The following is a 21924-nucleotide window of genomic DNA, read 5'->3' on the forward strand; positions in this document are numbered from 1 at the left end:
TGACGAGGGGAGGTGAGCAGTGGAACGACAGACGGAGGGATGAGGAGTCTGTATCAGAGAGGAGAGAGGAAATAAGAAATGTGAATCATTGTGGCATGAGGATGGAATTTTGACACCAATTTAGCTGGCAGCCAAACAAAAAGAAAGCCAATGCTGCCTGTTCGATATGCAAATGCAAACACAACATGGTTGGAGACGGAGAGAGGGAAAATATTAATCACAATCAATGTGAAGAGAAAAAAAGTGGGAGAACAGAATGAGAGGTAGAGAGGATAGATGGCAAAGGAAAAGAAGATAGATGAGGAGGAATAAATGCTTTCCCAGTTGGGCTACAATACAAGCACGCCTAAAGAATAGTTAATAGTTTGGGGTAAACAACAGGAGAAATAAACACAAGACAAGTGGGTGGAGAATGCAAGTAGAGTACAACAAGGCAAGGAGGTGATGCTGGGGTGGAAAATATGGACGGACACACAAATAGGAACCTATCTGATTAGATTTCCTCTCCCTTTCTGCTCGCTTTCCCTCTTATTTTCTCAGGCCTCACTATCAGCCTATTAATTAATTCCTGCTTTCCTTGTTATGAAGCAGATGGAAGAGTGAGCAGAGGAATGCAAAATAACTCAAGCGTCCAGGAGGCAGCAAGGAACAAGACGAGAAAAGGCCAAAAGGAGAGAGACCGTGCATGGAGATAAGAGGAAGGGGAAGACAGGAGGAGGAGGAGAGGAAGAAAGAGAGAGGGGGGAAGAAAAAGTAAAACCGTACAAACATACATTTCCAATTTTCCTGATGGCAGTGCACAGTGGATATGTGAGGTCAAACTATACACACCACACTCTTATACCTATAAATAAATATTGCTTTTACTCAGAAATGCAGGACGTTAAACGAACAAGAGTTAATCGTCCAATTTGTTTGTTTTTCAGTTATTAAAGCATCACAACCGTTTCTTGACACTTTTCTATTTAATACATCAATAAATCATTGTCACGTCAGCTGTCACAAGGACAACTGCCATAAACAGACAACAGGTTTGGCAACCTCTACCGTCGTTCACACTGCATTTCACATGACACGCCTCTGACATATCATCTGTCTGCTGTTGTTGTTGTTTGTGGCTGCAAACAGCAAGATGCTGTTTTTCATCTCCTTCTGGCACCAGCAGAGCAAGTAAAAACATCGGAGGGATGACAAAATAATCTCAACACAAGGTCCATTCGGTATCTGCTTTGGAGCTTTCGACCGTATCGTGCCATCTTACTTAGCAGATGGATTTTCCCAGTTGTCATGGAAACGTGGATGTTTCCGATTCCACTTCCCTGAGAAATTGAAGGACCTTTTATCCACGTTGGCCCAAAAGTTGAGATTGAAAGTACAATCTTGACGTTGGAAACTGCAATTGACAAAACGATCCCACCACAAAGTCTGTGCAGGCTTCTTAAGTCAAGGTCAACGAACTCTCAGTCTCAACTATGTAGAGAGAGTTTAGGAAGAACGAGGTCTAAGTTTTTGCTTTTGAAAATGACAGTATCTTAGCAAAAGATAGATTACATTATTTTTCATTTTGACAAATCTACTTTTCATTTTGACAAATCTACTTTTCATTTTGACAAATCTACTGTCCAAAACCCAGATGTTATTTTTACAATATACAAATACATGATTAATATAAGAGCGAAATGCTGCAAACCCTCACATCTGAGAGGCTGGAGCCAGTGATTATTTAGCAAGAACAATTAATTGAAGAGTGGCCAACTGCGTGCCACAGAGAGCCAACAGTGTGCTGGTTTTCAATCCAAGCAAAGACTCCACCTGCTGATCAGCACTCCTTCAAGCAGAGGGGAAGATCTCATGAGAGAAATCACCTGCTGAGGTGACAGGTTGAAAGGAAAACAGTTTGCTCTCCATGGCACATGGATGGCCATCGCTTATTTAATCAGGTATTAAAGTTGTTGATTAATAATGCTATTAATCGACTTATGATTTACTAGTATCATGCTTGATTTGACAACAATGTGTTAATAATTTGATTGTATTTCTGTGGAACCTTCAGAGGGTAAATGAACACTGAATCACATTGGAGAAAAAAAGCCATTGTTGTTCTACTAAAAAGACTATAAACTTTATAAGATCCTCTCCAGACATGTTTAAAGACAAATACTCTGTTTGGAATAATAAACTTTCTTATATTATTCCTGAACAAAAAAAGTTCAATTACTTCATTAAGTCGAAATTCTCTCATTGGAAAAACTAAAATCTATTAATATGCAGATATTGTTCATTTCAAAATTTTATCTAGACACTAAAAAGTCTGTGTGCGCAAACAGGGGGGCTTAATTAAACACAAATGGTTTCCAAACTAGTTGTGTTGTAAAAAAAAAATTCCTGCTCAAAGGATCAGTCTCAGAGAAAATCCTTTCTGACCATTTCCAACAGCCTGGCACGAGAGTTTGTGAGTATCTACTATACTACGATGTAAGTTATATTCAAAAAGTTACTTTATTTCACCAACACAGCTGTCAGAAAAGGGGGTTCATCTTATAATCGGGATCACCTTATATTCAGGCAAATACTGTACGAGCACTATGCTGTAACACTTTAAGAGAAAGCACCCAGCTGTCATGTCCGAGGATGATTCACAGTAGGAGCCAAAGGTCACTTCTCTGCTAGCCGGGGGGAGAAAGTGTGATGCACGCCGGTCTGAAGCTATCATCTAGTTGATTTACCAAATGATTGAGACTGATATGCTGCCAATCAGTGTGGAAGAGGGTGAGGGATTGAAAAAGCTAATTCAGTACCTGAAGCCACCTAGAGCTAGTGTGACTAAACACATTGAGAAGAAAGATGAGCTAAAAGTCAAGCAGGCCAGGGAAGATAAGCTAGCTCTGTCTACTGGTCAGCTCTCATAAACAAAATCTACATCACAGCTTTTCTTAATGTGTGTCAGTCTGTCAAAAGCAAAATTAACCTAAACTGACATCCCTCGTCTCGTGTGATTTGATCGTTAATCATTTAAATTTGACTTGTGTTGCAGTTCACCATGTTTCAACTAGTATAGAGAGTTCTATTATACAATGTCCAGATTGATCTACACAATTGACGTGCTGGGGTGCATTTTAAGACACCATGTTGGTTGATTAAACTTCAATATTGACCTGATGTCTTTCTCCGCAGTTCTCTATCGACTCAACTCTGCTGTTCCAGCACACAAACCATTGATTGAACCCATACAAACCCTCACATACCCTTTTCTATACATGCTTTCACAAAGTAAGATGGTGTACTGTAAAGGTGTCTTCAGTGAGTGCTAACGTGACACTGAGTGTATTAAGTAGGCTCTTCCAATCATAGGTTTTGCTTTGAATTTGGGCCCAAAACACAGCCAGAAGGCTAAACAGCAAACTCTGAAGTCCCAGAAGAACCCAGGAACACTGAATCCCTGACTCATCCACCTACACAACACTTCAACATATTACTGTGTGCTTCACTCTTATCTGTGTATTCCAGGTACTGTTATCTTTGAGAAAAAACAGAGTTCATATGTTATTTTTGTGACCTTGGAAAGTATCATCTCTATGTGCATACTTGAACAAATCCATCCTCTCCTCACAGCACTTTTCCTTCTACCCCTACCACTTTAAGGACTGAAAGGTAATTTTCAACACATAATTCATAATGACTGATTAACTACTCCACACTATAATTAGTAGTTTAATCAACAGCAATTTTCAAACTCAAATATAACCTGATCATTTCTGTTACTGGGGGAATCCTCTGCTTCTACAAAAACAAAGATGCAGTTAAATAGTTTGTTTAAACTTGTCTTTGGACTTATTTGAATATGGTTAACACTGATGATTTCTTCACAGTCTTCAAGATGGGCAAAATGTTATATAATCAACATTAAACCTTGAAACCAAAAGAAAGTTTTGAGTCATTCAGCAACCTAACTTGCTCTATCCTGTTAAAATTAACAACGGCAACCATGCAAAGTTTAAAAAACACTGATTACTCACCAGCCCTGAAACCAGAAGCTCTGTTTTAAGGCCGACATCATTTAAATCAAGATTTTAATTTAAGGGATCACATTCAAAAAATGATGTTTATGTGAAGCACAGATCTGCAAAAAGGTCTACATGCACAACTTAACAAAACACACAACACAAGACACCCATATAGGCCTGATAAATGCAATCCAAGTTCTCTCACTTGGAAAATTGCAGTGGAAGTCACAAATAGAGAGAGAAAGAGAGCGGGAATACAAAGAGAGGGAAGATAAATAGGCCCACACACACACACACACTATCATGGATATGGGCATCCACACACATAAGTACACATGTAGTTAAAAATGCATCAGCTACCACACTGCACATTTGGCACACGCACAGAAATATATTCAACAAACAGCACATATATAACACATGAGAACACACAACAGGCCTGTTATGAAACACACACACAAACACAGACACACACACAAGTCTGTGAGTCACCGACCAGCCTAGATAACGTGATAAGTGTAAAATACGAGCTGTGCCAGAATAAAATGGAGGCAACAACAAGGAAGGAGTACAGCTGGGAGAAAAATAAATGCTATACAATAAATACAACATGAAATAAAGGAATGAGGGGAGAAGCACACAGGGAAGAAGAAACATTGAGGCAAGCATAAGTATGCATGTTAACAGCGTGAAAGACAGAAAAAAAACAGAAATAGCAAATAAGAATAGATAACAGCCATGCTATAGATAACTCACAACAGAATGTTTATGCTCATGAAAGTTAAACAACTATACAAAGAAAACAAAAAGGTAAAGACAGTGTGTTGGGAGAGACGAAAGGCAATGGGAGACGAGAAGGACATATACTGACTGAGGATGTGTGCAAATCAATGAAAGTGGTAAGAAAGAACCGCCTTAAAGAAACTCAATTGCAATCTTTTTCTTGTAGAATTAAGCATTCTCATTTTCATGACTCTGGGTTGGTACTGTAGGAAACTAATTAAACATAAGTGTATTTGTAAAGCACTTAATCACAACAAAAGCCTGCAATTACATATTTTGCAATTACAAAATGCACATCGTCAATCAGAAATATGGAAATAAAAATGTCATGTGTGACGCTCCTTCAAAGTTTGTTTAACAGCAGGGCTGGTGTTATTCTATTTTTTGTGTCCAAATTGGCCAATCACATACATTCAACAACAATCAGAGGCACAGTAGGGCGGGTCATTACTTTGCCATCCTGGGGAAAAAAATATTGCTTACCTCGGGTTGGGACAAAAGAGAGAATAGTTGTCGCCATAGTAACTTCAGGTTCTGATAAGCCTTTAAACTCATAAATCAGTAACTCCAACTGGATTTGGACACCTGTATTGTATTTTATGGTTTCACCTGCATATGAGGCGACGCTGTCCCCACCAAACAGCCCCCTGCACTGTTTTAATGCATGGCTGTTTTCAGTCTCAAGTTCTAACAGGCTTTGGCCACACAAGCAGCACTTGTTTGCAGGATCAGTTCATTTGGGGGGGGGTTATCATGGGACTTGTTGAAAATAATAAAAGTATATTGAATATTCTCAGCCTAATCTTTTTACTGTTGGCATAATGGCCTCCAGTCCCACAGCTGGCTTCTTCGTATTCCTGGGGGAAAATTTGCAGAGGATATATGCTTCATGGAAACATGCTCGCACACACTGAAGCATTCAGGAAACTGAGCAAATGATTACTTCTACATGTAAACAAACAGGGTTGCGTATTTACATGCATACTGGCATACACAAACAGGGACTCATCAATTTGTGTATGCTGACTCTCACACACACACACACCTCTACATTCTGCTATCCTCACTGCTGGAATTTTCATTTACAGGTTTTAGACAAATGAACCATGCAACATAATGCGAGAGTGCGAGTGTGCAGCTGGGATGCAGTTACTGGGTCTTCCTCTCTATATAACAAAGCCCAGCAGGAAACCATCCTAATTAAACCCAATGCTCTGAGCAGACTGTAGATGTGTCTTTGATGTATCAACATATAGCCTGCATGTACTGGAGTTAACGTGTAAGAGAATTCTCTTTATACCAGCAGAGAGCTAGAGAGGCACATGAGACAATTTATGTGCAAACCTTATTAAATAAAATGATCTTCTCAACAGGGTTCCTGGCATATTACACCAATAGGTAAGCCTGATGCATGCGAGACAGCCCAGTAAAGCGGCAAAGCTTCCTTTACATCTGACTGGGAGGGATTTCATCTGTCATTTCACCCCATTATATTACACTCACAGCTCTCTGACTAACAGGCTGGTGGTGAATCATTTGAATGCAAGCCATGGCGCCTGGCATCCCAGTCTGCTAGTTGGTGTGTGGGGAGTGACAACCAAACAATATTGACAAACATGACCTGTGATTGGTTGGTTCAAGCAGACGATGTTCCGGCACGTTTCCACTGGCTTCAGTGGGTTGAATGTACAGTATGTCACGTATATCACGCATGTCACGTGAACCTGTGCTTGACAAATCTATTATGGTTTATGACTGCACGATCAGATCAGAATAGAAATTGACATCTTCATTACTGAGTGGTTAGCTGGATCCGAGCAACTTCTGCTGCCCTTCTTTAGTGGCATTTAAAGCTAAGTAAATAAATAAATAAATAACTAAAAAAATATAAAGCAGGAGTGACTTCTTCCTTTTCAGCTTGGTAGAAAACTGGTGAACCCCTGCCTCTAGCACTATCCCCAAATGCCTGTCTGTCCCAGGGCTTTACCCACAATCCACCTCCTTCTGATGCTGAATCCTCTGGTTTCCGTCAAGCCTTTGATACTTCTTGGCTCGGGAGCCCCGAGCCTGCAGAACAGGCTTAGGAGAAATCCAAAGGGGATTACTGGACGGAATGTATGGAAATTACAGTTTAATTTATCATTTAGGTCATGGTAATTCATGCAAATTAGGATTTCATTAATTCCAGCCTTGGGTTTAAATGGTGTTGCTCTTGTAGCGGTGTGCAGTCTTGTCAAGATCACATGTGAAGGGGAAGGTGTGGTGGCACAGGAAATATACAGTAATTCACATAAAAATCTCAACAGAAAAGGTCATTGCCATAGAAACGCCTTCTATAACATTATTACAGCCGTCCATGTGGGAGGACAAAGGATAAAACCAAAAGACAGGAATGCAGGCTGATATTTTTACAGTTGTTAATGCTGATGTGCAGTGGATCGGGTGCTAAAGGTGACACTGCGCATGATTTATCTTTTGAGTGTCATTCAAAACCTCAAAATAAAGTCATTCCAAAATGAGGTAAGAAAAAGTTCCATAACAGATTCAACAAATTCTTTGCTTTTTGTCCATTCAAATACAGATATTTGTGGTGAGGTTCGTGGAAGTACAGGCATAAAACTGGCACATGTTAAAATAAATATAACTATGTGACATACTTACAATAGCTAAGATATGTAGCGAATGCCAAAAGTTTGTAAATAAAGTGAGTTATAACTGAGAAAAAGAACAAAAGCCTGGACATCAAAGTACGATTGTTTTGCAGCTCTTTGCATTCTGCTCTTTCTCACATCTCCTTATTGCTTCACTGCTAATGGCTACGAACAATTATCTCCATTCATAAATGATGAGTAATTGTGTTTATCTGCATACGCATTACCTTATCGTACAGTATTGGTCCAGTAAATGTCAAAAATGTCATTAAGAGGTGGGAGAGAGAGTTAAGTTTGGACATGCAACCAAATGCAATGACTGCTGTGATTATAATCACGATAAGCATCCTCCTCATTATCATAAATAGCTTTGACACACTCTCTCTCTCCCACACACACACAAACACAAATTAGATTCTTCAGTGTTAGGACACGGACACACACACACACAGAGTTACATCCCTCATTCTTATTCATCTGCTTACTTCTCAATCACTCACTGTACGCATCGCTGCACAATTATAATCACCTTAAAATTATTTTATGACGTGCTCACAAAACCAAACAAAACTCTGCAGAGTGCACACACACACAAATACAAACACTCAGGCATACAATGCAACACACACACCCAAACTACACAAAATAGTAAATATCAAAGTTGGATTCAGTTGTATGCGGCAGCGCTAACAGACACGCATTCATCTCAATTTCACACAAACATCAAAGCATACTCTAATATAAAAGCTGATTCAGGTAATCACTATCAAACACACAAATAATTGAAACACATACACACACTCTTACAATTATTAGAACCATTATGCAGCTTATTATAGAGCGTCCAGGCATGTCGTCTACAGCTCAGCACTATTTCCTTGTCAGTGGTTCTTTTATGGACACACATACACCTTGTGTGTGATCGCAGGAAAACTGCAGATTGTTTACTGCTGTATGTGTTTCCTTGTGATGTTCAGAAAGACTGACATGGATAGGAGCATACAGGGGAGGCAAAGGAGAGAGTGGAATAACAGATTCAATAAGCCATGAGCCAAAAAAATGAGCAGAATATAAAAGGGGAGAAGTCCAAAGGAGCACAGAGCAGGAGGAGAGAGGTTAAAGGGTATAAGAAGAAGAGAAGGATGAGAGGGAATGATGCAGGAAGAATAAAATGGACAGACTTTTTTCACAAGGTGGAGTAAGGACGATAGTACGGACTGGGAGGAGAGGCCATTTTTCAAAAGCAGCATGTATCTAGTTCTTAGCATGTTAATTGTTGACAGTGTATAATGATCCTGACTTGGCCTTTTCTGGAATATCATTTTGTACTTGCCAAAAAATGTGAACAAAGTGTGAGAGGTGTTAGAAAAACTGAAGAGGGAGAACAGGGGGGGATAATTGCTGATGTGGCAGCAACTCCTCCAACTCCCACGTTCAAAAAGAAATCAAAGCCAAGAGCGGAGAGCTGGAGACGCTGCTATATCCAACACTAAACAAGCAAAGAGAGAAAGGAAGAAAGCAAAATAGAGAAATGAAAGAAAGACAGAATAAAAGCCGGAAGAAATCACAAGACAAGCAGAGAGACAAAAGAGGCTTGATTACAAATTGAAGGCTAGAGAAAAGGCATTAAAATGCATCACAGCAAATGCTTTCATTGTTGAATGTATTAATGGAGAAATCCTCTATAGACTCAAATCTAACCAAAGCAGGCCTGAAACTTTGGTCCAGCATGCTGTTGTGCTCCATTCCAGCTATAGCTCTAAGTCCCTCATCTCTTCTTTTAATTCACCTCATGTCTCTTCCCTCTCTCCATTTCCACCACTCGTTTGTCAGACCCTTTGTAAATTAATGCGAGGCATTGTTTATTTCTGCCTTCCTCACTCCCGCTCCCTCTCTGTCACTCTTTGTCAGCCTGATGAAGATGGAGAGTGGTCATTTAAGACTAATGAGCTCACCTAAACAAAAATATAACCAGGTGCAGCACACACATTTTCTCTCAAGTACTGAAATATCAATGCATGTGCACGCACACATATCCAAGCTTCAGGCCAAAAAAAAAGTGTTTCACTAGTTCACAAGCACACGTACTAAAACCAATCAAAGCCCAAATCAATGCTAACTCTGTTTGTCTGACACACATAAAACCACACTAATTCTGCCCATTTGTGTAAAATGTTGTCATGATAAAAGCAATAAAAGCAAAAGAACGGTTGTTTTATGTTTTAAAGACACAATCTTGAAGCATGCTTTTAAAATAACACACTCTGGCAGCCTTTTCATCAGCTCACATTGTTGCTGTATTTACAGCTAAATGCAATGAAGACATCCCTCTAAAGGCACTGCCTCTTTCTCACATACACAAATACATTTCCAAAAAGCTAAATTACACATCAGACTATTCTCTCGCCTCATATAACAAGGATGTAATGAGAGAAATTAAAACATGAACGATTAGTTAATATCAAGTCCTGATTTCATTCCTTACTTACTGAAGAGATTCAGGACATCTACTTAATGTCATGAGGACAAAACTAAGATAATTCCTTTTTTATTACAAGTTAGAATTTGATGTGTCATTCCACTGTATCAGGTTAATATTGGCTTTTAATTAGAAAAAAAAGTCAGTGTAATCCACTTTCAATAAGATGGATATTATGCAATTTAATAATGCTACCATTTAAGCGATTGATGTTACACTGTTAAAGCAATCAATACTGGTTGTCTATACAGAGCCCCTAACCTGAAATGATTCAAATGTGAAATTTAATCACATTCGACACAAGTATGCATGAATAGGTTTATCATTATCTGCACTTCAGAGAGACTGATTAACTGCTGTATGGTGGAAATGCAGAATACAGTTAAGACTGCCTGTCAATATAGTATATTTACACGCTATTGGATTTTGGTTTAAAAATGTGCATCGACCAGCCGCCGTCACCCAGTGTATCATCCCATATGATGGATATGATGCAGTTTCTTTAACGACCTTAGTGATTTTGTTTTCAATTCTTCACTGATTGTCTGCGGGAACATGTTATTTATTACTATTTTGCAGTATGAGAGGAGAGCTTTATTGTCTATTCCTGTGGGTTCAAAGCTGCTTCAGAAGCTTTTCTTTTCTTGCCAAGAATGGAAACAAACTGGCAAGAAAGATGCTGAAATAAAGATGCTGAACAAAATACCATGGCTTCAGTTCAAAATGTACTCATCTGTCCTCAAATACCATTTGAACTCAAATTTTATTGCATATATCCAATTCTGTGTATGTTAATAAATCATGTCATGTCACTTATTTGAAATAATATTAACTTAAGTGTCCCACAACATAAAATAGCTCAGCATGTGCCTGACATCCTATATGAGCAGCACTTAACACTATATCCTCAATGTTGTGCCATAATCAGTGTATGAAGGATTAAAGGAACACTTGTTTGGATTTCGATGTGAAAATCGTGAGCCACATTATTTTGTTACTTTGTTGTATGGTGGAAAAGTGTCAGCCAAAAATGATCAACTGAAAAACAATGCAATGAAATAGTTTGATCAGTTTAGAGCCATTTTGCAGCTCGGTGATGAAGAACCATGAAATCTGGAGAAGCTGAGTAGAAGAAGAATGAGTGGACCATGAATGTAGAGTTTGTCCCACATTTTACATAACTTTAACTCTGTTTTAGGGTTTTTTTTTAAGAGCTGCATTACAAAACAATGATTAGGAAACAGGTCAATAAAACCTTTTTTGAAAAGCATTACAAAACTGAGATCAACATCCACTCTGGCTGCTTTCTCACTTTCTACTTGTCCAAGTAGCATTAAAGTGAGTGTCAAAGACTTGAAATGAAAAGTATGTATTTAGAACAATCAACTATTTCAACTCGAGGCCCATTCAGAATGCTGCTCTGGAGCTTTCAATCATGCTTCAAATATAGCAGTAGATGGAGTTTACCCAGTTGTCAGAAATTCTGATGTTCAAATTCCCTTTTTTATCCTGAAGGTTTACAGGAATTCAAGTTCATGTTCTCTCAAAAATGTAGTTTCAAAGTTTATTCTTGACATTGGAACCAGCAGCAGACACTGTGCTGAGATTGTTTAGTAAACTGCTATTACCAAGGTTAAGAATAAACACAGACTCAACTATCAACTTGTAGATTGATGAATTACACAGTAAACGTCTGAAGCATAAAATTGCACCAGACTCCGCTTAACAATGTAATTACCTGAGCATTAATGAGAGCAGTTGTGTCGCAGTATTAGTCCATGACCACAAGTCTGAGCAGCTTCTGTAGCCATGTAGGAGTTAAACATTCCTGAAGGACTTTTTGTATAAATTAAAACTTACAGCCAGGACTCACTGTGCCCCCCCCCCCCTTGTCAGAATTTTCCCCACAATTTGTATAAATAATAATCTGGTAGAGGAATGGAACAATCTGAGTTTACTGTTGCAAAATCCTAACTCCATCTGACAGTTCTGACATTCATACATAGTAGTTAAGGCACTCTTGTCCCTCATAAGTGCACACACAGATGGGACAATGTTAAACTCAAAACATTTTTTCCTCTTCCGACATTTCATCAAAACAGGCACGCAATCCCTGGCCGTCTCTTCAGGATACACTCACACACAGCACAGCGTGAGCCTAGGGGTATAATTACATCACTTAAGGATCTAAAGGACTCCTGTCCACCAATCTAACACAATATGCAATGTCCCTTGACAGCAGCATGCACACCCTTGCACATACTGCACATTGCCACTGAGAATCTCTCACTCAACGCACAAAGGGAAAGATTGTTTACTGCTAAATTATGGACAAATTGAACCTTGTGAGAGGAGAAGTTCAAAGGCAGAGCTGGAGTTGAATGCAGAGGCGGTCTTCCCTGTCTCACACAAACACTCACACTTTCAGACAATCCGCTCACACACAAGCATCTCTCCCTCACACCGAGTGTATGCCTCCCAGACAAAATATATCCTACATGCATCTCCTGTTTTTTTTTACAGTTGCGTACACATACACACACTCAGATGCATCAGGAAGAATTGCCTCAATTGTGCAGAAATTCAGTAAAGCATGACAGATGAATAGGTATTCGCATAATGTTCCCGTGCAATCTTTTTTCCCCTGTGTGTGTGGCTTCATCGATGCTTTTGGACATCAAAAGTTTTGAATATGGGGGCGTATTTTTGTATGCATCTGTGAATGAAAGTGTGTGTGTGTGGGTGCATTCATTGTGATTATAGATTGTGGTATTCCGCCTCCTCACTGACAGTGCATGCCCATTACCAACTGCTAAGAGAAGCAAAAGCATGAAAAGTGAGAGAATGCCTTCTCGGTCAAAGAAAGACATCACCTTGTCAGTCTACCAGCATTGTAGTAGAGTGAGAGATATGACACTGCGATCAAGGCAATATGGAAAGAAGGTGGAGGAAGAAGAGCAGCAGAGGAGGAAGGAGCTGTATGAGTGATGGGGGAGTGTGGGGATCAGTGGCAGAGGAGGAAAGGTAGGAGTAGGAGGACATATGGAAAATACATTTTTAAATGGTTCTGTGTATAGTTGCAGATGGTAATCTCAGATTTGTAATGGCTTTTCAAATCAGGTTTTGTTTAGAATCATCTTGACTTGGGTAGGATATATGTGTCGCTATCAGCATCATGACACATGAAATATGTCATTTGAGGCAAGACATGCAACATGTGGAGAAAAATCTTCTGCTCCTTTTCACCTCTGTTGCTTGTGTTGATATGCTCTGATATTAGGCTTGGATCAGCATCATTTTGGAGTGAGATGGGGCTTTTTTTTTTTTAATGACTTTATGTATGTGCATGCATTTGGGTAGGTTTCACACAGGTCCATTTTGCATTGGGTTCAACATTTGAGTCTGTGAACACCTCCAACATAAAGTATAAGATATATTGTCTCCATTAGATTGCTAACCAGAGAGTGATGCACAGTCAATCACTCCCTCCACACCTCTCATTTGACATACAGAAATCAACTGTCATCACTACCACCATTACTACTCCTCCTCTTGTAGTTCGTAGTTTTGATCAGAATTACAGAGTTTGGGACAAATTGAAACCCACTCGGCTCATTCACGACCCCTGTTCTGTCACTTGCTATCGCCTCTACCAAAGCCTCATTCAGCTAAACTAGCAGATCAAACCAGTCTGGCACTGATCCACCAGTTGGACTGTCGGTAAGCATGGTGACCGTCACTGCTTTATGACTGATTTATGACCAGGTGCATAAATTAAACATGAGATGTTAAAACGAACTGTGGTAACTATGTTTCTATGAATTGTGGATGACCACTAGATGTATTGTAGACAGTTACATGGCTGATGACAGCTGAAACACAGAGAAAACAAAGATACAGAGACATAGAGGGACACTGGTCTGGAGCTATGATTTTAGCTGGGGGGGGGGGTTTATTTGAACTGTTTTTGAATGGATTTTTGAATTAATGAGGGAATCATAATCAAGCTCAAACAGGGTGTTAAATTACTCTTTAAAAATCCATACCAGCTGACATATGATTACCTTTTTTTTTTTAAACTCATGTCATTAAACTACTGGTTTCAAAATCCAAGACTGGCCAGGGCTAATTGGAATATAGTGTCATCATAATTGAAAATGCTCCCTTTGTTTTTGACGTACCTGCTAATTAAAGCCAATACACCAAGGCTTTAACTTAATGGCTCACCTGTGTGACTGCCTTTACAAAAGTGATTTAATTACTTCAGAGTTCTTCTTTCAGGTTGCTTTCATTTTGTCTGTTGCCTATACTAACAGGCAGCAGCAAAAGAGCAGGAACAGAGAGAGTGACGCAGGTTGAGAGTTATAAGACAGCAGGATAAGAAGGAGCAGATGGAGAGAGTGAGGACAGAAAAAGGACTAGTTCATAACGGGACAAAGAAGATGAAGTGTGAGATGGAGCAAATGAGACAAAGGTGAGGTCAAGGACAGGAAGAGGTAGACTGAGAGATGAATGAATAGACAGATGTCAAAGAGGGAAGAAAAAAGAAAGTAGAGGATGAATGTAAATGAGAAAAGCGAGTGACAATGGTGAGATGGAATGAGCCTGGAGGGGAAGCAGGATGATGGGAGTGAACAAAGAAAGAAAGAGAGAGAAAGAGAGAGAGACAGAAAGAAAGAGAAAAGAAGCAAGTATGAAACATAGTGATGGAGAAAAGGTGGTGAAGAGATGCACCGGGTGAGCTGAGGACGTGCAGATGAAGGGGAGAGCCTGAGGGAAGATGGGATGGACAGGTGGGAAGGAAGGGGGGATGGATTGTGGAAAGAGTAAAAGAGGGGGGACTTTGATACCCAAGTGTGTGTGAATTTGTGTAACATTGACCCTCAGCACAGATAGCATCCTATTAGTAACGGATCGGTCAAACTGCACACCAAGCAGACTCACATACAACATCTTCAAAGTAAAGGCGAATATTCCACAGACCATCTAACCGGGGGGGAAACTACTCACTTACAGCTGCTTTTAACATGTGATCTATATCTGGATGTTTTTCTCATCATTGATCTTTGCAATTAACGAGCATTATCGAGATTCTGACCGCATAGTGATCGCATCTCATGCATGTTAATACCAGGTGTGAACAGGGAATATCAGTGTTCAAACACTAGCCGCGCTTTGAGGTTGTAATTTCTAATTGTAAAAAAAAAAAAAAAAAAAACTAAACTGTGAGGCTCAGAGATCAAAAACAAACTCTTGAATTGACTTTTAAGAGTTACAGTAAAGTAGAAAATGGTATGGCTGGTGTGGTAGTGACTGTCATATTGACACACTCACCATGACAGTGTTAACATCTTGATACAAAAGAATAAATAGCTCAAAAAGAAAAAAAAGACTGCAAACCCTAGCTGTGTCCCTTATTCATTCAATAACTTCTCCCTATATAATTGACACTTAATAGTTCACTCAATAGTGAGCAAGCAAATCAAGATTTCAATATCATTTTGTCTCATCATCATCAGCTGTAGAGATTGTGGGATTTCTAGCAGGAAGTAGTGTACATGCCATGAATGCTACTTATTTCTATCCATTGTGGAATATTTGAGGGCACTATATAGTAGATGCATTTACACACTCAGCATTCAGACATTCAAATAAACTAAATAAATGTTGTGTACTTTATATTCAACAGGAAGTGATTTCAGACACAGCCACAGAGTGCTGCTAACAGCTGAAACTGTGAGATGAGGGGAAAAGTGGTACATGTCATCTAAAACAAATAAAGCAGGGCTACGATAACAATGAAACAAAGGTGTGAAGAATGTAAAGTTAAAGGAGATGCTGACAAACCTAGCATCAGATACATCATATACTAATGGAGGGGCTTCTGAGATGAGTCAGAGGAGCTGTGATCAATGAATCCTGAATGTTAAAAAAAAAACTGTTCTAAATGTTGGTGCAATGTGCCTCACAGGAAAGAGGAGAGAAAAAAAGAATGACAGAGAAAGAGAGAATAAAGATAAAAGACGAGGAAGCCAGGGCTCAAGTTAACAAATCGAATAGGGAATGAGGAGACTGATGAAAAAAGAATTAGGCAGGACAGATGAAAGAAAGGGTGGTGAGGAAAGTTAGGGAGTTGAATGGCAAGTTTATAGGGGAGTTTCACAACTCAGTATGAAAAATACCTCGCTGACAAGTCTATTAGAAACAGTCGGCTTCAAACACACAAAAACAAGAATAAATGTGCTCACACACCTCAGAGATGGAGAATGCAACAGAGAGAAACAGAAAAGCTACAAGACTAATGGATGTAATGTTCAAATAAAACTAAACTACGCTTTCCACTTCTGTCATTTACACTCAAATGTAATACTTGTCCCCTTGTAAGGAGTACATTTCTCCAAAAATTTAGATGGATGTTTGTTGAGTTTCTTTTGGACGAACTTGTTCTCCCTCCAGCTGTCAGCTACGGCTGCTTAGGGCTAAACTCAGCCTGAAATGAAAGCAGTGCAAATGAGGTGTTGCTTGTGACAGTTGATACATTCAACATGTGCCGTTTCATGCAGGACGCTGCCAAATTTCAAGTAATTACTGCACTGCTGCCAATTCAAATGACCCCAATTCCCAAAAACGTCACATTTACTCAGTGATGCGAGGGTTTCTCTGCAGGATGAAAAGGAAATGACTAACTCTGGTGCAGGACTTAAGTGGAGGGAATCTGTGATACATGAGAATACCTCTTGATGAATGCATTGTCATACTGATAGAAGCACAATGCTGCATGAAAGCGAGTGTGACGATGCACATGCGCAAGCAGGTTCAAAAGCAGTTTCACTATGAAGGAAATGAGTGGAAACAAAGATGGAGATAAAGAACAAAAGGAGGGTAGGAGGAGATAATGGTGGTACAAAGGAAGAATAAAGAAAAAAAACTCAAGAAGAGTCAAGATCTTTCCCATCTCATTTTGTTTCCAAGACTAATGCAGCATGACATCCTTGGTGACGTGAAACTGGATGGAAATATTTCTGTGATATTGGTAATATTTCACAGTTTCCAATGTCCTTTTACTTTTTTATATTTAAATGTATTTGCTCTCAATAGTAATAGAGAATAGTTTGCTTTTTTTTTAAAGTTTATATTGTAGCGTTGTCTGCTATGTAGATTTGAAATACATGATTTATAATAGATAAATATTCCATCCATTATCCCCAGTTTAAAACCAACACAGTGCAGCTCTGCTCATTTTAATCTCCGATGCAGTAAGATAAATGTTAAAAGACAGAAAATAATAATAATAATAATTCAACACAGAAGAGTGTTGAAGAACAGAAACTTAAAAAAAGAAAGATTAAATAGTGTTCGTGAATCACAATAGTCCAGTCAGAGAAGCACCAACCAGACGAGTTTTAGTTTACTGACACCAACTAAAATTAAAGATAATAAAGCTTATTTATTGATTGAAAACTGCTTTTGCCTTTTTAATGTCAAACTAACAAGCAGCAGCAAAAGAGACAAGCTTGCCCATTTCCATCTAGAAATATTCCCTGTGTGTTACAGTCTTTGTTTTTAATGGGCAGTTAGTGTATTCTTTGTCTTTCATTCATTTGCACAAGTATGTGGCGACCAACACATCATCCCATCCCTGCAGCAGAGTCCACTAAGTGGCCGCATTAAGTGACCTGTTTGGGTGCAGTAAGAGTTAATCTGCCAACCTTTTAGTTCATGACATTTAAAATGTTTGCTTTACTGAGCCCCTCCATCGACACACTGAAGTGACTCTACTGACTCTAGAGCAGTCATGTAGCAGATGGGTTAATATATCAAACACCTACTTGGCATCAAATCAAAAAGCATGGCGTATATAATTCTTCGTATAACCTTACTGTGTTTCAGAAGCTCTCACCAGCAGATCATCATTTAAAGTCATTTTACTATTTTGTAGGCTGGCATGAATAATTGAGGCCTTGACTGACAGGATGTACTTAGAAGTAGACATTCGAAAAGCACAAATTAATGCTTTGGGAAAACAAAGTTCACATCCTGGTGATGATCAAGTCAAACATCCACCGGTAGCAACAGAAACTCAGTGTGTACTCATGCATTTTTCCCCATCATCCAGAGTTGATTTAGTTCAGTGTGCTGAATGCAAATATAGTAAGTGGATCAAACAGCTTCTTTGCGTAAAAAGAAAAAAGAAAAAAAAACAAGAAAAAAGGGCACAAGAGATAAAAGACACCAAACATGAGCGCAGAGGCTGATCAAGACAACAAGAGTATGCAGACAGCAAAGTTGTCAATCATGTGGTTTTGTGCATTTCCGTAGTAACAGGTGAAATCATTTTTATTGTTTCCATGCAAATCTCTCCGGTGCTCATGACTTCCTGTATTAGTTGCACTGATTTGTTAGTTTGTCAGCTTAATTCATTAATTGGGCTAATTAAGCAGGAAATTCAATATGAATTAGCGTAATCATGGTTTTCTGTGTGTGCACACATCGCTGCTGAACACAGATTTATGGGTCTGGTTGTGAATGAAGGGCCTACACACCTGTACTTGTGTGGTTTTTTTTGTGTTTACGCTGTGTGTTTGTGTGTATTCGCCTGACACCCATCTGTGTTGTTTTAGTTGAACAAATCTCACAGGTCAGCGGTGAAGCGGAATGCTATTTATATCTTTCATTATCCTCTCTCTCTCTTTCTCACATCTCTCCTTCATTCCCATTGTCTCTCGCCCTCACTGACCTCATCTTTCTCTCTTCACTGATCCCACCTGTGCTGGCTTCTCTTCTCTTCCCCAATCTCTCACCTACACCCGTTTCTTTGTACTTGCCAGCTTTCTGTTGAGGCGTACTTTTTCCCTTCCTTTACTCACTGTGACCATTCCTCCATATATCTTTCTTTTTGTCCTTTTTTGCTTATGTCTCATATACTTGAAAATCGTCCACACCTCCTCCAACCCCAAACTTTCACTATGCTTCAGCACCTTTTCAGAGTGGGAAACATCTAACCTTAAAGCTGCACACCTGTCTGTGCCCATATGATACCAAACAAACACACAAAATGACAACCCGCCACCACCGTCCAGCTGCCCATGAGCCTGAACCCTTACGCACACGTAGAGTAAACATCTGCTACTTACTCTGTGATTTCTTCTGTGACCGTGTGTTCAACCTGGAGTCGCGAGTTGACTTCAATGAAGTAGTGTTTGCCATGTTTGTCCACCAAGAACTCCACAGTCCCTGCGTTCTCATAGCCCACCTGCAGGAAAAAAACATGGCAAGAAGGCAGTTTTATTACTCTGACTTATCCAAGTAATATTAGTTGTGTAAGCACTGGAGAAGGAGCACTCACTCATCTTAATGAGCCCAAACCCAAAGAACAAAAGCTCCTGTCCTCTGTCCAGGTAAATATGACTACATAAAATGAGAAAGAATAAGCTTCATATTTTATTTCTATGGAGACGGGGGGCATATTTTTCATAATTTTCCTTGTAATACAATAATTAGATCATTAATCAAAGGGGATATATTGAAGCTCATCATCATAAAAGTCCACTTTTCCCCACCACCTTTCAGCTACAACACTGCACACACAATCAGTGTCAGCTAAAATGAATACACAGGAATTTGGCTCAGAGTTCAAGAGACGTTAATATGCCCCTCTAAACTACGCCATTCAATCTAAACACAAGGCACAAGGATGAATGAGCCTCACATATTTACACATAAACAAAACAAGGCAATCAGCTATACTGTATATAATGCTCCATATACATTACATAAGCCTTCCTTCTTAAAGTTACATTAATACATACATCATTTGCTTAAGCAAATACGGCTTGTAATATTATTTGTAAATTTAACATAAGGAGTAAACTATTATGTTAAAGTGGCAAAAATCTGCTACCAATAAGTAATGTTTGATTTTTGTTGTTGTTATGGATGAATCTGGATAATAATAAATAGAACCGTTAACAGTGTGTGTTGCAGTTGTACAGTGTGCAGTATGGTGGCAGAAATAATGCACTGTGGCCAATGAGTTCAGTGGACAACCAGGAAGTAATGCTGACGGGAATATGATGGAAAACTATTCTGAGGGCTTGACAGAAAAGCATAGTTCCTGACACCTCGTACTGTATATTTATGGAGGCACATGGATCATTACTGTTGTTACTGAATCTTTTGACTGAACACTCAAAACCTTGAAAAAAAAAAGGTACAGAACTATGTCTCTTATGTAAAACTTCAATTTAGTCTATCAAAAGAAGTTTCTCGTCTTGGAAATGAAATGTTCTCATTTTAAGTGTGCATTGTACCATACAAATGCAGCATTTAAAAACATTATACAGCTCATAAAGTATTAAAAAAACATTTCAATAACTACTTCTATGGCTCAGTCTTCATACACCAGAAAATAAAGAATAATCCAGTCTCTGGTCACCTCTTAAGAGATGATTTACTTTTGACTCAGTATATTCCTTTCAGTTTTAATTATACATGCTCATAATGAACTGATGGCTGAACATTTCCATTTAGATTTTTATGTCCATCTTAAATTATTCCATTTACAGTAGGAACATTTCTTTATATTTCCCATACAGATCTGCTCTATGATTAGTCTCTTTTGGCAATTTTAATTTTCAATTTTTAAAAGTCTAAATTTAGAAGAGAAATCTCAACTTATTCATGTATTGTAATTAGTATGCTTTGCTAAGAGTCAGTCAACCTGAATAGACTGTTCTGCTTTGTTTTTCTGTTGGAAGTTAAACATACCTCCATTCAGTGCAAAACATGTTTATTGTGAGGCAAATGTTAGGACTGCAACATTTTTGGAGAAATGCAACAGCAACCAGCCCTTTCCATACTCATCCTCCAAAGCTCTGCTTGGGTTGTCTCAGCCCTGGCTTGATTTTGAAAGCAGAGTATAATTGCTATATAAATTAAGTTTATGATGATGATTATTATAATTTTGAGATTAGATTGGTTTTACACTATTACACAGATGATTTGCACAAAACAACCTGATTGGTGTTCCAACCACATTCAACAATTTTACCAATCAGTTAATTTTATTCCTAGTTCCTCAGATCAGATCCAGCCACATCACCGATTATTCCTATAATCAAAGCTTTGCCGTATAATGAAACTAACCCTGCTTTGAGTGAAAGAACTGTTGGATGAAAACAACATCCAAAACATCTAAATTAAATTAGAAGGCTGTGAGCAATCAAATGTCCAAAACACAATTTAACCTCTCCCAGAATGCACAGATGTGAAGATGAGAAGAGGCAACAGAGGCACCTACATGTGTAGAAATCTTTCCTGAGCTGAGCTGATGATTTTGTGCATCGCATTTGCTCATTCCTTCCTTGTAGTCTGGGCATTTGGGTGGAGATCAGAATGGGTTAACAAAATGGGAGGATGTAAATCTAAACCAATTCCATCATTCCCGTCTTCAAACAGAAAAGCATATCTTTATTTCCTTAATTGCTAAACCAGCCTAACGCCTTTAGGGTTGCTTTGATTTCCTACACCTGGAGAGCATCAATGTCAAGCAGAAGCAAACTGAGGGATATCCCCAAGCTAAAACTTCAACAATTAGAATTTGGCAACTCAAAAAGCATAAGCCTCAGGAAACAAGCTCAAAATTCTTTTGGAGATGAGAAAGCATGCATTGAAAACACACAAACACTGTCTGTTTTGTCAGAGAAAACCAACACATACAACCACTTATTAAATCCGTAACTAGTAGAATCAAGTCTGTGTAAAGAGATCTCATCTCCAGAAGAAATCGGACCAAAATCAGGTACACAGCCACATGTAATATTCACTGTAACCTTGTAAAACATAATCTGTGCTAAATTATTTTGACACACTCAGCACAGTTTTGAGAGAAATTTGTAAATCTGTAAATCTGTAAATCCCCACAGGTTTTACCAGTAGACTCGTTAAAAAGGATCACACACACCTCAACACACAGTCTCACACATATTCAAACTGCAATAAACCAAAA

At 38.9% G+C, this 21924-nt stretch overlaps 1 protein-coding gene across 1 annotated transcript in view; it reads right to left on the minus strand.

The window, feature by feature from the left end:
- LOC134005473 (pyruvate carboxylase, mitochondrial-like) overlaps window positions 1-21924 on the minus strand; it is a 279864-nt gene that overhangs the window by 204539 nt on the left and 53401 nt on the right. Inside the window, exon 10 of the mRNA XM_062444380.1 lies at window positions 19052-19170. Coding sequence (XP_062300364.1) covers window positions 19052-19170 — 119 coding nt within the window. The remainder of the gene's footprint in view (window positions 1-19051; window positions 19171-21924) is intronic.

This window comes from Scomber scombrus, chromosome 23, assembly GCF_963691925.1.
Source record: "Scomber scombrus chromosome 23, fScoSco1.1, whole genome shotgun sequence".
In the NCBI taxonomy this organism is placed as follows: Eukaryota; Metazoa; Chordata; class Actinopteri; order Scombriformes; family Scombridae; genus Scomber; species Scomber scombrus.